Genomic DNA, 16,017 nt, shown 5'->3' with positions numbered 1-16,017 from the left:
AGACAGACCTTTGTTGGTAAAGTCAAGTCTCTGCTTTTTAATATGCTGTCTAGGTTGGTCACAACTTTTCTTCCAAGGAGCAAGTGTCTTTTAATTCATGGCTGCAGTCACCATCTGCAGTGATTTTGGAGCCCCCCAAAATAAAGTCTGCCACTGTTTCCACTGTTTCCCCATCTATTTGCCATGAAGTGATGGGACTGGATGCCATGATCTTAGTTTTCTGAATGTTGAGTTTTAAGCCAACTTTTTCACTCTCTTTCACTTTCATCAAGAGGCTCTTTAGTTTTTCACTTTCTGCCATAAGGGTGGTGTCATCTGCATATCTGAGGTTACTGATATTTCTCCTAGCAATCTTGATTCCAGCTTGTGCTTCATGTAGCCCAGCATTTCTCATGATGTACGATGTACTCTGCATATAAGTTAAATAAGCAGGGTGACAATATACAGCCTTGATGTACTCTTTTCCCTATTTGGAACCAGTCTGTTATTCCATGTCCAAATCTAACTGTTGCTTCCTGACCTGCATACAGATTTCTCAGGAGGCAGGTCAGGTGGTCTGGTATTCCCATCTCTTTAAGAATTTTCCAGAGTTTGTTGTGGTCCACACAGTCCTTTGGCATAGTTAATAAAGCAGAAGTAGACATTTTTCTGGAACTCTGTTGCTTTTTTGATGATCCCGCAGATGTTGGCAATTGATCTCTGGTTTCTCTGCCTTTTCTAAATCCAGCTTGAACATCTAAAGTTCGCGGTTCAGGTACTGTTGAAGAGACTGCTGCTTTCTGACGATGTTACAGCCCAGCACTGTGGGACACAAACTCTGGGACTCGGGATGAGGTTCTCGGTGCAGAGGGCTCACTGCCTAGGAGTGCCGTTCGTGTCCCACTCTTTGAGGAGAGCATCCTGAGTTGTGCAGTATGCAGTGGCCCTGTTTAGAAGGGTAGGCTTGTCATCTGTAACCACAGAAAAACTCTCCTTGGTCACAGAAGAAGAGGGATGAGGAGGACTGCAGGGAAGAATCCCAGAGTCTAGAAGATGCTTCAGAGCTAGACTGAGTTGCTGGGTGGATACTCAGGTTCCCAACATGCCCTGTCCTCACCGGACTTCCATTTAGCGTAGGGGGATGGTTTTGTGGCAATAGCTGTAATTATTATTGTGGGACTCGGTATATTTACTTTGTAATTTGCTTAAACGTACTCAGTTCCTAAGTCTTTTGTCAAGCACATTTTTCAGCAGAGGAGTGTTCTGTTGACCTGTGACAGCGTATCACTGATAAGACCAACACCTCTGATCTGCATGTCAGAAATTGAAATAGGTGGAAAAAACTAAAGGTCTTCATTTAACTATCCATGTACCATAAATAGTACAAGCTTAGAGACTTTCTATGAGGCTTTCTGCTGAAAGCGACTTGAGGCCCTGTTTATAAGGAGATGCTTGGTTTCCATTTCCACAGCCGTAAAATTTTAAAGGTTTTTTCAGTGAAGTATAGGTGATACACCATATTATATAAGTAACAGGTGTACAAAATAGTGGTTCCTAATTTTAAAGGTTATGCTCCATTTATGATTACATTGACCACATGCCCTGTGTTGCACAGTATATTTTATACCAGTGGTTTGTACGTCTTAATCCCCTACCCGTACTGTGCCCCTCCCCCTTCCCTTATCCCAGTGGTAACCACTGGTTCTCCATATCTTGGAGTCTCTTTTCTTTTGTTGTTGTTGTTATATTCACTAGTCTGCTGTATTTTTTTAGATTCCACATATAAGTGAGATCATACAGTATTTGTCTTTCCTTGTTGGATTTATTTCACTTAGCATAATACCCCCCAAGTCCATCCATGTTGTTGCAAGTGGCAAACTTTCATTCCTTTTTATGGCTGATTAGTATTACAGTGTACACATACCACATCGTCTTCACCCGTTCATCTGTTGATGGAGACTTACGTTGCTTCCATATCTTGGCAATTGTAAATAATGCTGCTAAATGAGCATTGGACTGTCTGTATCTTTTTGAATTAGTGTTTTTTTGGCTATATTCCCAGGAGTGAAATTGCTGGGTCATATGGTAGTTCTGTTTTCAGTTTTCTGAGAAGCCTCCGTACTGTTTTCCACAGTGCCTACACCAATTTGCCAAATTACACCAATAGTGTACAGGTGTTCCCTTTTCTCCACCAACATTGGTTATTTGTGTTCTTTTTGAAGACAGCCGTTCTGACAGGTGTGAGGTGTTATCTCAGTGTAGTTTTGATTTGCATTTCCCTGATGATCAAGGATCTTGAGCATCTTTTCATGAGCCTGTTGGCCATCTGCATGTCCTCTCTGAAAAAATGTCTATTCACGTCATCTGCCCATGTTTAATTGGGTTGTTTGATTTTTTAACTATGAGCTGTATGAGCTGTTGATATTTGTTGGATGTTAACCCCGCGTCAGTCTTATCATTTGCAAATATCTTCTCCCATCCAGTAGGTTGTCTTTTTACTTTGTTGATGGTTTCCTTTGTTGTACAAAACCTTTTAAGTTTAATTAGGTCTCATTTATTTTTGCTTTCATTTCCTTTGCGTTAGGAGACAGATCCAAAAACATATTGCTGTGATTTATGTCAAAGGATGTTCTGCCTATACTTTCCTCTGGGAGTTTTATAGTTTCCAATCTTACATTTAGGTCTTTCACCCATTTTTACATTTTTGTGTATGGTGTTAGAGAATGTTCTAATTTCATTCTTTCACTTGTCCAGTGTTTCCCAGCAGCGCTTACTGAAGAGGCTGTCTTTTCTGCACTATGTGTTTTTGCCTCCTGTGTTGCAGACTGATTGACCGTAAGTGCACGGGGGTATCTCTAGGCTCAGTTCTGTCCCACTGATCTGCGGGTCCGTTTTTGTGGCAGTACCGTACTGTTTGGTTGGCCTCCGGTCCAGCTGGCTGCTAGACCCTGCCTTGTGTGGAAGCTGCCAGCTGCTGGGCCGGGTCACGAGGCAGCTGACTGCAGAACCTCAGGGGGCCCTGGGGCTAGTACTGGCGTGTGGAGTCAGAGTCTAGAAGATTCTGGGGCTGTTGTCTGCCCACTGCGGGGTGAAAGCAGGTCCTGGACTACTGGCAGGCGGAGCCGGCCTTGGAGTCTGGTTACAGGGCCGAGGGTCTCAGAGCTGGTGTCGGATCCCTGGTAGGGGTGGGGGGAGCAGGGGAGATGGTTCCTGGCTCAGTTGGGTTGGCCTGGTGCTGGGGAGACGGGCTCGCAGGCTGTATGACTGTAGTTTTCCTGTATCTGGGGCCTGCCCCTGGTGAATGAGGCCGGCCTGGAGGCTAGAGCAGGCTTCCTGGAGGACAGGGCCGGGCCCAGGGGGCTCTGGGGCTGGTGCCTGCCCACTGATGGCTGGAGCGGGTCCTGGACCCTCTGGTGGACAGGGCCGTGTCTAAATGAGGCACCTGGGCTCCGGAGGTCTTAAGGCAGCCTGCCTGCTTCCCAGCCCCGTTAGTCGCTTGGCCTGAGGAATCCCAGCAGTGGGTCAGGTCTTGGCACTGATGAGCCACAGGAAGGATCCCACACGGGTGCCTCCAGCACCGGTGTCAAGTGCTAGAGGGAGCTTCCGAGAACAGCGGCCCCGTGTCTGTGCCCCACTGTGAACTGCAGTGGCCCCTAGCTCTCCAGGAGACACTCCAAGACCAGCAGGTTGGCTGACCCAGGCTGCTGTCAAATTACTGCTTTTGTCCTGGATCCTGGAGTCTGAGATTCTGAGATTCTGTCCTTTAGGAGTGAAATCTCTATTTCCCCAGTCCTCTGGGACTCCTGAAACCAAGCCCCACTGGCCTTCAAAAGTCAGATTCCTAGGAGCTTGCCTTCCCAGTGCAGGGCCCCCAGGCTAGGGAACCTGACATGGGGCCAGAACCCTGGATTCTCTGGGAGAACCTATGCAGAGTATTTGTCCTGTGGGTCCCACCTGGGGATGTGGGACTTAATGTATCCGGTCTACCATTCCCCCTCGTCGTGCTGTGGGTCCTCCTTCACGTCTTTTGTGGTGAAAGATCTTCTCTGGCAGGCTCTAGTCTTTTCATCGGTGGCGGTTCCACAGGTAGTTGTGACGCCGACGTGCTCCTGGGAGGTGGGCTCAGGTCTCTCTGCCCCGCCGTGCCGGCTGGGCTTCTCCTCAGCTCTAAGTAAGTAAAGGGCCGCGTGGTGCTCTTAGCCCACTTCTTCCCTTCCCTTCGCCTGGCTCGGAAGCCTGTCTGTTCCGAGTTAGCTGTTTTTCAGATATGATTCCTTCTAGTGGTTCAGTTACTCACTTATGACCCTGGGAACAAGTAGATAATCCTTGGGAAATTAGAGCAAAGGAAAAAAAATGGGCCAAGCAAAGGAAATGGGAGCACCCAGCCCACCCCCACCCCCACCCACCCCGGGCTGGAGCAGAGCAGCAGAGCAGCCATTCTGCACACTGCCTCCCAGGCCTCATCCGAGTTCCCGCCTCCGCCTTCTCAGCGGCCGACCTCCTTCCATCTCCCTGAGAAGGCGGGACGGTAGATGAGTCTATTCATGTCCTGGTGGCTGGTACCCGACCAGAAAACCCTGTCTTTAGGCTCGGCCGTAACAGACGTTCAACCAGAGAGGTGCTGGGAAAGACCCAAGCAGGGCGTTGCAAATCCTGGCCAGAGGTGTCTTTCAGCTGAGAAAGTCCGCCGGGGGCACTCTTGGGTATTTTGGACAAAGCCGCTGTTTTTGTGGGCCATCCTAGACATTGAGCATCCCTACCCCCAAATGCCAACAGTGATCCCCTGTGACTGTGACAGCCCGACTGTCAGGACTAAGAGAACTTCTGCTTAGAACTACACTTCCAGTCGTCCCCGCCACACCCCCCAGGGACAGAGCACTGCCCTGAGTTGGAAACCTCTCACGCAGGGTTCGTCACAGTACAAACCAGAGGGCTGCATGGGAGCGGGGCCTGGGGGGGAGACGTAAATACCGTGGACGTGTGTGTGTGTGTGTGTCATCAAGACCGGGGTCTGGGACCCAGACCTCGAGAGGGTGCTCGTGGACCTACAGACCTCTTATGGTGGATAACCGTATGTATCTTCAGTTATCAGAATAGTTAAACCACAATGATGCGACTGTAAATTAATGCTTTTGACAGCATGCTGTAATATTTACATCCACATGGGCTTTGCTCTTGGAACATGATGTTTTGATGCTGCTGTTGTGACGACGGCTGATGTATGCTGAGCACTGCCAGGTGCTGTGCTTAGTACGTCATCTCAGTCCTCTCAGCTCCGTAAGCGGGTCATCACCTCCATCCTGCACATGTAGAATCTGCCCCTTAGCGAGAGGAAGCAGACTTTCCAAGTAGGTGAGTTGGGCTTTGAACAGAGAGGTCTACTTGATAACAGGGTCTGTGCTAACAGCGCCGTGACTGGAGTAAATGCCCCGAAATTAACAAGTGCCAAATAGGATGCACCTCCTGAATTGGGAAACAGCACAAGGATTCAGCTTCTGATTGAAATTAAGCATCAACATTAAGGAAAAAAAATACTGACTCTCAATCACTCCAAGAAATGGCTTACCTGTTGCTGTGAATCCAGGGTGCTTCACAGTTTGACTGAGGAGATCTGTATCCTCGAGAAGTAATGGTTGGGCTGTTGTTGCTCAGTTGTGTCTGACTCTTTGTGACCCCATGGACTGTAGCACGCCAGGCTCCTCTGTCCATGGGGTCCGCCAGGCAAGAATACTGGAGTGGGTAGCCGTTTCCTTCTCCAGGGGAATCTTCCTGACCCGGATCGAACTAGAGTCCCTTGCATCACAGGTAGATTCTTTGCCGCTTAGCCATCGGGGAAGCCCGGTTGGGAAGTGGTTGATGAGAAGACCGCAGGGCTGTGTGAATAGGACCATCTAGGTGTAAAGAATGAATCGGTGTGGAGCTACTGTCACCTACGGTAAAGACTATCCACCTCCCGTAAGTTACTGTTCCCCACCCTCGGGGCCGTGCACAGAGGTGGACTTGATCTGGCACATCAAGATCTTCCAAACTCCTGCTCCAGGCCCTTGATTACAAATCACTCTCTGCTGGGAAAACTTTTTCAGAGATTTTTCAACACTGTCGGTGCCTAAGAACATTCTACTTTATCTGCCATTCATTGATTCCTCCTTAATTTAGCCCCTAAGTTTCTTCTCCCGACTCCGTCCTTCTGGCCCCCAAATTTTTCTAAGTTTGAATAGTCTTAGTAGATTTATTTATTTAGATAGAAATCCCATTCTCAGCTGCATCTTTATATGTGAAGGCCAACAACGTAAGCTGTCTTCTGGTAGGAAATAAATGTCATGGACGATACAGAGCATGTTGCCTTTCAGATTTAGAGTTTTATGTTATTTAAGGCCCAATAGACTTATACTGGGAAGAAGAAAAGAGGTCTGTCTTCCACGGCAGCAAGGACAGTCTCTTCCTTTTGTTGGTCTTCCTTTGCTCAGTACCCACAGCAATGACGTATCAGTCAGCCAGCAACGGGGTCCCATCTCTCATTTTGGCTCTTTTCCCCATCTTTTAACATTTGATGACTGATTTTTTTCATCTTTCAGATGAAAGACTTTCGAAATAAAATGCAGTCAATATTTCCAGCAATTCCCAAGAACTCTGAGTCGGCTGTTGAGTGGGAGGAAGCGCTGAGATCCAAATGAGAGGAGCACGGTGGATGGAGTCTAGACAATTGCTACGGGGAAGGCTGGCTTTGCCGCAGCCCTGAAGGGACGTGAGTGAGTTCTCCTGGGGAACACACAGGTTGCTGACTGACCTCTGGGCTGCACGGCATTGCGTGTTCTCACAGGAGCCTGCTGTCATGACTGGGCGCTGCCCTTTTACAGCTGATCTGGTTATGTTCCCGTGAGGGGGAGGGGGTTAGGGCTAGCAAAGTTTGAAAAGTTAGGAAGACTGTTTAAAAATAATTATATGGGTACCTTCTCTAGGTGAAGGAAATCCCAGGGGAAATACTTTTATGACTGTAAAAGTTGAAACCCAAGTTTTCTACCTGAAAAAAAAATTATAATAATGTATGATGGAAAATCTTTATAAGCAGACTGGTACCTCAGTGTGTCTAACTAGGTAAGCTTCAGCAGCCTCGCCTGTCAGCACGTGGCTGTGAGGACCTGGAGGACTCGCTCCTGGAAGTGATGCCCGTCCGCAGGCAGTGCAGCGGCTCTGCTGTCCTGAACGCGGTCTGCAGTTTGTGCGCTGTTTACCTGACGACCTCACTTTCAGGCCCTGTAAACCTGATAATTCTTAGACAAGAAGCCAGTAACAGATTGTGATAACCTTGAAAAAATAATCCATGGGAAGGATAATCATGCAAAAACAATGATATTTTGGGTATAAAATGTACTTTTTTGACAAGTTGATTCTAGGTCCCTAAACATTGCCTGACAGTTTGTAGTTTTATCTCAGTTGTCAATATTAAAATAGACTGGTTATCACCTATCTTAACAAATATTTTTAACCAGAAATGTACCTGCCTGAGTATTGAGTCTCTAGGTGAATTAAAATTTTTTAAAGAAAAGTACGTTTACTATGTCAGTATGTCCAGAAAAATAACCTCTGGTTGAATATCATTGTGTATTTTCTTTATAATTGCTTAGGCTCTAATTAGCAATCAGTTTAATAAAGTACATTTGAAATTTATCTCTTATAATGAAACCTTTTCGTTTTAAGGAAAAGTTTTAAATGAAATGTCAAGTGCATAATTAACATTTTTCTCTGGACTATCTTACCCTGTTAAAATTGAGGTATTGTTAATTAAACAGGTGTAATCAGCGTCTGGGATTCATATGTAACCTGTTTAAAATCCAAGACTAAAAAGGACTGTGAAATTTATCAGGGTATGTAAAGTAGCAAAAACTCTTCACCCACCTTTCATTCTTAACTAAATCTCTGCAACAAAATATCTCTAGTGTTTGAATGAAATGAGGGAAGCAAAGTCCGGAGGAAAACTGAGCAGGTTTTGTCCCTGTTAAGAGTCTCAGCCTGGGTGGCTGGTGGGTGTGCGCTGGAGGCCTAAAGCAATGAACGTTTACATGCCTGATGTTTACAAAGCCCTTTCCATATGCGTCGCTTGTCCTTGAGGGGTGGCGGGGGACTCCCATAAGTGATGATGCAGAACGGTTGATGGGGACAGATTCCCTAAGACAGGTACTAAACAGAGGCTCCGGCTGCATTTTCAAAGCAAAAAATAAAGTAACAAAGATGAAAGTTAAAAGAAAAGCAATATGAATAAAGTGGTTTTTTCCTGCAGTCAGAACTCAGATATCAGAAGATGTAGTCATTTGTCTATTCCATTTATACCAGAGGCATATTGTTAAATTGGTTAATGGAAAGGAAAAATGTTTAACAGATAATGTTATTCTTTATGTGAAGTACCATCTGTGTACTGAGTTCTGAATGTTCCTGGATATGGAAGAAAGGAAATGTTATGGAATTTCAAGTTTGCCTTCTCTGCTGTCTTTATCTTGGGTAGAGTATGACAAACATAATCACATTTATCTCCTGGAGCATAAAGAGTTTTAATCACCCTATTAACCAGGATGACATTTTTCACAGACTTAAAAAGGAATAGAACAGACATTATCTCCCCATAAGCAATCCATTTCATGGAGGCTGAGCACTAGAAATTCTTTAAAGGATGGATAACACAAGCCATTTCCATTTCATGTGCAAGCCAACATTAAGGCAGCTCCTGTTAAGAATGCTGCTTACCCTGGTTGAGCGTTAAGCTTTACATTTAGGCCCTGCACGCCAAAAGAGCTATTAGAGAAAGCAGTATAACATAGAAAAACACGGCGGGCAGGGAGGGGCGACTTCCAAGACCTCAGGATTCATGCCAGGATTAAAAAAATAAAAACATATATTCTGGTAAGTTCTAGCTGCCTTGTAAAGACATATCCATGGGCTACTGTTAGTCTCAGAGTCAAGAAAATATGGCTTATGAACAAACTGGGAATGAAAATAGGTCACAGGACCCACCTCACAGGCTGCCCAGTGGCCGGTCTCCACAAGAAACACGGATTCTAACGACAGCAGAGAGAGCCGCCGCCTGGGCCCCGCGGGGCTGCGTGACCGCGGGTGACCCCCATTCCAGCCGCGCCGACACTGGGAAAAAACCCGCCTCAGCCACTCGGTCAAAGGGCGGCCCCCAGTCACCGCGCCTGTCGTACATTCTGCTTCGTCTCATGGATAGTGTGGGACCCGGCTTGCAAATTAATCCTTGCAACCTGTGGGGAACGTCTGAGAAATGAAGCGGGGTGGGGAAAGCCCAGGGGGACAGAAGTAATTAAAATCCACTGAATTTAGCTATTTCACTGGGGGCAAAATTTAATCTCTCTCAGGTTCGGTTCCGTATGGCCTTCAAAACAAACATTTAAGTCAAAATGAAAATCAGCCAAGGAAAATACAAGTTTTCTCCCATGAAAGTCAGCAAAATACACACTTTCATAGTATTTTACCATGTGCAAGTGAGACTTTTTTCCCTTTCTGCCTAGTCACTGGAGTAGTACGTCAGGTATTTGGGTCTCTGTGTCGGTGTTATCAGGATTAATTATCAAAGCTGTGCTTTTGTGAGTCTGGAAGGGAAGGCAGCGTCTCCCACAACCAGTGGTGACATTAATATGTAACAGCAAGTGAGGCTGCTGGCAGATTTCATCTGCGGGCAGATAACTCAGTTTTGGAGAAAATTATAACAGTTACCAGGATGCACACAGAGTTCAGTTTTTCTGCCCAAGTATTAGTGGAGTGATTCAGGACCTTAATTTATTTTTTTTACATAAGCTAGGTGACACATTTTGCCTTTGGTGAGGCAAGATCACTTAACTAAAAAAAAAAAATTTCTATGTAAATGTTCTTTGACAAAAGGGTAAAAGCCATTTTTAATAAGACTCCTCTAAGAACCTAAATCAGGCAGATGGAGGAAATTTAACATATTTGTAGAACACCTTCTACCTGCTCACCTGAAAACACTCCAAAAATTCATCTTCACGCCGCCCCTGACACCCGGGGCTGAGGGGGAGTGTAGGTCTGCAGGCTGACAGAAAACACCAGAGGACGCATCCAGGGTGCTGCCGGGAACTCCAGCAGGAGGGCCCGCTGTCTGAGAAGAACAAGTGGGCAAAAGCGAGTATAAAAGCTTGGGTTTAACGTTCTCTGCCAGCCTGGGTGGCGGGAATGTGTTTACTTCTGTTACCACCAGTTGTCTTCTCCAACTGTCCCTGTCGTCGGGTCTGTTTCCCTCTGCTTCCTACGCGGAGTGAAGCCCAAGGGGTGGACAGCCTCACCTGGACCGCCTGGACCCTACTTAGCAGTGGCAGACCGTCACCGCCACCATCACTGCTTCCACCTTTGCTTCTGTCCTATCTTCCTTCAGTCGCAGTGGCCACAGCTAATTAGAGACCCTTCAGCTGTGATAGAGGTTAAAAAACTTAAATTCTAGTAGTAAATCTCATGCAAAGCGAAAAATAAGACCTTGTCAAAAAAAGAGAAAGAATTAAAACCCTATGGACCACCAGGCTCCTCTGTCCATGGGATTCTCCAGGCAAGAATACTGGAATGGGTAGCCATTTCCTTCTCCAGGGCATCTTCCTGACCAGGGATCAAATCCGCATCTCCTGCCTTGCAGGCAGATTCTCTACCGTCTGAGCCACTAGGGAAGCCCTAATTCTAGTAGTAAATCTCATACAAAGGTAAAATCAGACCTTGTCAAAAAGTAAGTGAGGACACCCTTCACTCAGCTTGCTCTTACACCAGCCATGATTCTCTTTTTCATAGATTCTCACTACAAATGATGGTAGTAAAGTATCTGTGAAAACAGCACTTTAGCCAAGTCTTCCAACTCCCTGTTTGAAGGGAGACTTTTCTTCCACACTAAATGAGGAGACAGGCTCCACCATGGTGGCTGAGAATGCAGGGCAGGTGGGATCCCTGTGTTGGCCTTACCAGGATTAATTACCTAAGGCCATGTTTTTGTGAGTCTAGAAGGAAGCACCCCACAAGCTTTATCCGGGCTCATCCGGAGTTGGAGGCGGGTGGCACGTCGCCCTGCAGGACGGGCTCTGACTCAACAGAGCCCAGTTTCCCCTGCGCCTCCGCACGTACCTCGCGCAGAGAGATTCCCATGGGACCTGTCCCGGTGTGACGTCTCTGATACGTCTACTAATGATGAGTTGTGGATAGCGTCCAGAATCTTCACAGGAGAGCATCTGCTTCAACTTCTCAACAGTCCAGGTTATTACTGAAGGAACAGGGAGGGAAAGGCTAGTTAAACAACACAGGGTCAGGGGAGGCCCTGGAGAGACCTTTATATCCCTGATAGCAAGGCTGGCATTCATCCTTGTGGAGTTTCTTTAGGTTCAGGGTTAAGCCCTTAGTGAACACAGGAAGTGAGGGAAGGAGGAAGTGGGAGAAAGGAAAACAGGCAGGAAGCAAAGAGGAAGGAAGTGGGGGAAAGACAGGGAGGCCGGGAAGAAGCAGAGAGAGAAGTGGGGAGGCCTTCCTCACCCGGAAGGGGGCCCATGAGTCCAGGGCCTACACGTCCAGCTCCCGAAGAAGCGGACACCTGCCTTCTCATCCACATTCACTCAGCCGCCGACACGAGAAAAGGCGAGCACCTCAGAAACTGATGAACACTAGTTTCTGAAGTGGATCCTGGGCCCTTGCTGGGGTTTCCAACTCCCAGTCCTAGGACAAGACAGTCCAGAGATGAAAAAGTAAAAAGCAAGATCCTAATGTCTTCACCAGCTCCGAGCTGCCTAGCAGGAAGGGACAGAGGAAGAAAGGCCTGGAAGCACAAGCGTCACTGGGGGTGACCTCGTGTCTAGACTGGCTGGGTAGCGCCTGGTCAGGTACCCAGAGGTGTGATTGGGGAGCATTCTCCCTGAAGACAAGCCACGTCAAAAGAAAAAAAGATCCCTGCTATTTCTCACTTCACTTTAGAAGCCTCACTCTTCCTGTTCGCTGGCAACGCTGTCCAGAAACAAGGTGCCTTCCTCCTCTCTGGGGTGGAGAATTTTTATTTTGCAGCCGGAGCCGGAGGTGAAGTTCTGCGAGTCCTGAGAGCAAGAGGGGCACAGAAACCCACCCACCGTGCACCTCCCCGTGAACCTGACACGCCCCGGGAAGAAGCCCGATAATTCTCCCTCATCTACCCAGTTTGTGCCTCTGATGTAAGCTTCGGCAGTTCACCTGACTTTTACGCTAGTCCTAAATCGTTCTGAGCCGCGGGCCATCACACGCTAATTACCCAGTCTGACAAACCCGCGGGTCAGCTGGTCTCCCTGGGTTGTGTGTGCCAGAGGTACGGGGCATGTTAGACAGGTTCGGGCTGTCAGGTTAATATCAGCCCTTTCGGCATCAGTGTGTGATGCCGCACTCCGTGCCTGGGCTTTAAGGACTGAGATTAAAAACAGTTCTCTCAAATCCACGACAGGCTGACAGTCTTACGGGCCCTGAACTGTCCTGGCCGCGTGCAATGACTATTCTCTGTGGCTCCAAACTTCTAAGTCACCTGCTCTTAGTACCCCAGGAACTATGCCGCCCGCTCTGGTCATCGGTCACATCCAGTGGTTGTCAGTGACAGGCAGGCCCGAGGCTGGGTGGCAGCATCCCTAAGCTAAGTGCAGGCAAGGCTTCCCTGGTAGTCCAGTGGTTAAGAACCCGCCTTCCAGTGCAGGCGACACGGGTTTGATCCCTGGTCCGGGAAGATCCCACATGCCTCGGAGTAACTAAGCCCATGTGGCCCAACTACTGAGTCCGCTCGCCCAGAGCTCATGCTCCGAAACAAGAGAAGTCACTGCAATGAAAAGCCCGCACGCAGGAACAGAGCAGCTCCCGCTGCCTGCAACTAGAGATCATGTTTAGTCGTTCAGTCGTGTCTGACTCTTTGTGACCCCGTGGGCTGTAGATGGCCAGGCTCCTCTGGCCACTGGATTCTCTAGGCAAGAGTGCTGGAGTGGGTTGCCATGCCCTTCTCCAGGGGATCTTCCCCGCCCAGGGATCAAACCCAGGTCTCCCACATCGCAGGCAGATTCTTTATCGTCTGAGCCATCAGGGAAGCCCTAAGTAAACTAGTGTTGAAATGCTTACTGAATTAACAACACGAAGGCTCTTCAAATACTGCATACAATCACCCAATAACCAATAAATTTAACGAACTGGGTTGTGGAATTACCCATCAGCGCTCTGCTGGAGCTGGCCTGCAGAGTGAGGCCGGTGGGTGTGTCTAACTCCCAAGTTTAATTAACATCAGACTGGTAGCTGAAATCAGCCATGGTGAGAGTATTAATATCACAAATACCAGTCAGCACTACAGAACAGGGCACTTTTTCATGAGAGAAAAGCATTCACCAGCACAATATATGACCACATCTTGGTCGTGTATTCATTTGTCCAACTATACCACTAGAGAAAGCCTGAGCAAAGCAATGAAGACCCAGTGCAGCCAAAAGCAAACAAAAGGAGGCGGAGGCAGGGAGCTCTGAGGGCCCAAGTGTGTCTGGTCTGCCACAGGAAACATTCCTAAAACCCACCTGGAAACGTCAGGAGCATCCGATAAAGAGGAAGCGCCTCCAGTTCGCCGGCATTGCCGCTGCCACGGGGCCCCCACACCCCCTCTTCTCCTCCCCCAGGCCCTCTCCGTTTTATTCCCTCTTGGCCTCGGTCTTCTGATGCCCCGACACCCTCTCCAGCTCCTGGCCTTCCAGGTCCCCCTCCCTCGACTCCTGGAGGAACAAGATGCCGCTGGTAAGCAGAGGAGTAGTCACTCCAACCGGGGGAGTCCTCCCGACCTTCTGGCTGGCAAGTAGTCAAGGCGGGGGGGGTGGGTCCCAGTTCTGGGGGGCCCGAGGACTCTCTTTCTCTGGGTGCTCCGGCCCTAGACCTGCCCCGGAGCAGCCTGGTTCTCCCAGGGAGACCCGGCAGCTTCCTAGGCGCCGGCACGCCAGCCCCAGCCTTTCCTCTCCCGGAACAAGGACCTGTGGACCAGGCATCTGCTCGGCTGTCACCTCTTCTCATGAGGCACCTGTAACGTCTGCCAGTGCCTTCTCTTCTGTCTGAAGAGGGCTCGATCTGTCCTCAGCGGCCTGCTCTCCTGCGGCCTGTGCCCTCGGCCCTGGCGAGGCCATGAGCTCCGCCCTTTCCCCAGCTGCGAGCGGCCGCCCCGGCCTGGGGGGTCAGCTCCCACCCCGAGACACTGGGGGGGGCTCAGGTATGAGCGTCTCTGCAGCTGAAACGCCTTTACGGCAAACCTCATCATACACTTTACAGGGGTCTTCACGTTGCACTCGGAGCAGGAAGGGGAGGTCTGAGTCCCTTCCTTCTCCTCCCCCACCCCCCAGGCTCCCCTGGCCTCAACCCCAAGCCCAGGCCCGCCACCACTGACAGCCGGGATGACTGGGGGCAAATGACCCGCGCAGGCCCCGTCTCCATCTCTAAAGCAGGTAGAAGAACTCCTCCCGTCCCCGTCGGGAGGGTTAAATGCTTGAGGCGCGATCCAGCCCTGAGCGCCCTGCCCGTGCTGCAGAGGCAGCCAGCGCATCTGTGTTGGTCCTGAGCTCCGCCTCCCCGCTCCCTGCGCACCCCGCCATCCGCAGGCTCCTCTTGGGGGACCCCGTGGGGCCCCTCGGGCCTGGCCTTCGGAGGCCACACCTGCTGGTGAGACGGACGCTGCGGGGGATGGTCCCTCTCCACCCCAGTGCCTCCGAGCGCTCAGACCACCAGGCATCTAAGCGGGGGACAGCAGACATGGCGCCCCAGATTCACCCCCATGCGGAAAGGAGGGCTCCTGCCCCTCAGATCTCTGCGGGCACCCTGGTTCCCAAACCTCCATCAGCCCCGAATGAGAAGCACCCGGATCACCCGGATCGGGTGTCCATGGCCAGTATGGGGCAGGCCGAGAATCTGCCTTTCCTAACAAGTTCCCGGGGTCGCTGACCCCACTGGTTCGGGGACCAGCTGAGAACCACGGCCCTGTTAGTGTCTGCCTCTGAGGATGGCGCTGGGGACAAAAGGTGTCTGTCACAGGAGAGCATCTTTGCTAAACAACCTTCTCAGGCTTCTGTGAAAGCCACAGTTCCACCCCCGATTCAGCTTTCACCCGACAGAAGAACAGCTGTCGCCCGGGCAGCCACCCTCCGAGGCCCACCCTGCATCTCCCCCCATCTCTCGTCACCACCGATTCACTTCCCAGGCAGGACCTTGACTCTGGCCCAGGCAGCCAGCGTGGGATGGGCACTTTCACTCCCTGCCCCCAGGGGACACAGACCACCCACAGATGCAAGGGAGTCGTTCAGAGATGGGTAGTGGGCACCTGGACGTGTCTGACCCGTCTCAGCCCCCAAGCTGTTTCCTGGGGAGGGAGACAAGGTCACAGTAATGTCAGCCTGAGCCGAGTCCTTCCCCACAGACCTGGGAGACCAGCCTGGAAGGGGTGGGGGGTGGGGGGTGCTGCAAGCTGGGTGAGGAGGACCCAGGAAGGCGGATTTGGGGAAGGCCCGGCCGAGAGGGAAGTGAGTCTGCTTATAGAAGGCCTTGGCTGACCCCTGAGAAGCTGGGATACCACCTCTAAGCAATGGGGTGTCCATGGGGTTCTCGGAGCTTGGGAGAATCTGGAACTGGCATTTCCTTTCAATCATTCGTTCATGTGAAGCACAATCGTTAACTGCCTGGTAGGTCCCGGGGGACACGGCCGTGATTAAAGAGCCCCGCCTTTGAGCACCCACAGTTTACTTGGGGGGTGGTGGTGGAGGAGAGACCGTGGTCTGACCCAGGGTGGCTCCTGCTCCCAGGTCAGCCCCGGCCCCGCCTTGCACCGCCAGGGCCTCGCTTGCACACGCGTGTGGACAACCAGACAACACCTGGCACCCTACTAGCCCCAGGGGCGTGAATACCCATGGGGCAGGCTTCTCTGGAGAGAACAGACCCAGGGAAAGGCCAGGGCCAGGTGGGCCCCTCTCCAAGCCAGGCCCTCCTGGAGCAGAGCACCGAAGTCACCTTCTGCCCTCAGGCTGCAGA

At 50.1% G+C, this 16,017-nt stretch overlaps 2 protein-coding genes across 2 annotated transcripts in view; one reads left to right on the top strand and one right to left on the bottom strand.

Annotated features, from left to right (window-relative positions):
* Window positions 1–7,788, top strand: part of TMEM242 (transmembrane protein 242) — a 40,708-nt gene extending 32,920 nt beyond the window's left edge. The window contains exon 4 of the mRNA XM_043456964.1: window positions 6,555–7,788. Coding sequence (XP_043312899.1) covers window positions 6,555–6,653 — 99 coding nt within the window. The 3' untranslated portion in view covers window positions 6,654–7,788. The remainder of the gene's footprint in view (window positions 1–6,554) is intronic.
* A 141-nt stretch (window positions 7,789–7,929) lies between these two features.
* LOC122433990 overlaps window positions 7,930–16,017 on the bottom strand; it is a 68,141-nt gene continuing 60,053 nt past the window's right edge. Inside the window, exon 4 of the mRNA XM_043457105.1 lies at window positions 7,930–10,101. Within this exon, the coding sequence (XP_043313040.1) occupies window positions 9,991–10,101 (111 nt within the window). The 3' untranslated portion in view covers window positions 7,930–9,990. The remainder of the gene's footprint in view (window positions 10,102–16,017) is intronic.

The sequence above is a fragment of the Cervus canadensis genome, chromosome 33 (genome assembly GCF_019320065.1).
Source record: "Cervus canadensis isolate Bull #8, Minnesota chromosome 33, ASM1932006v1, whole genome shotgun sequence".
Lineage (NCBI taxonomy): Eukaryota > Metazoa > Chordata > Mammalia > Artiodactyla > Cervidae > Cervus > Cervus canadensis.
This window is presented reverse-complemented; position numbering and strand designations above follow the sequence as displayed.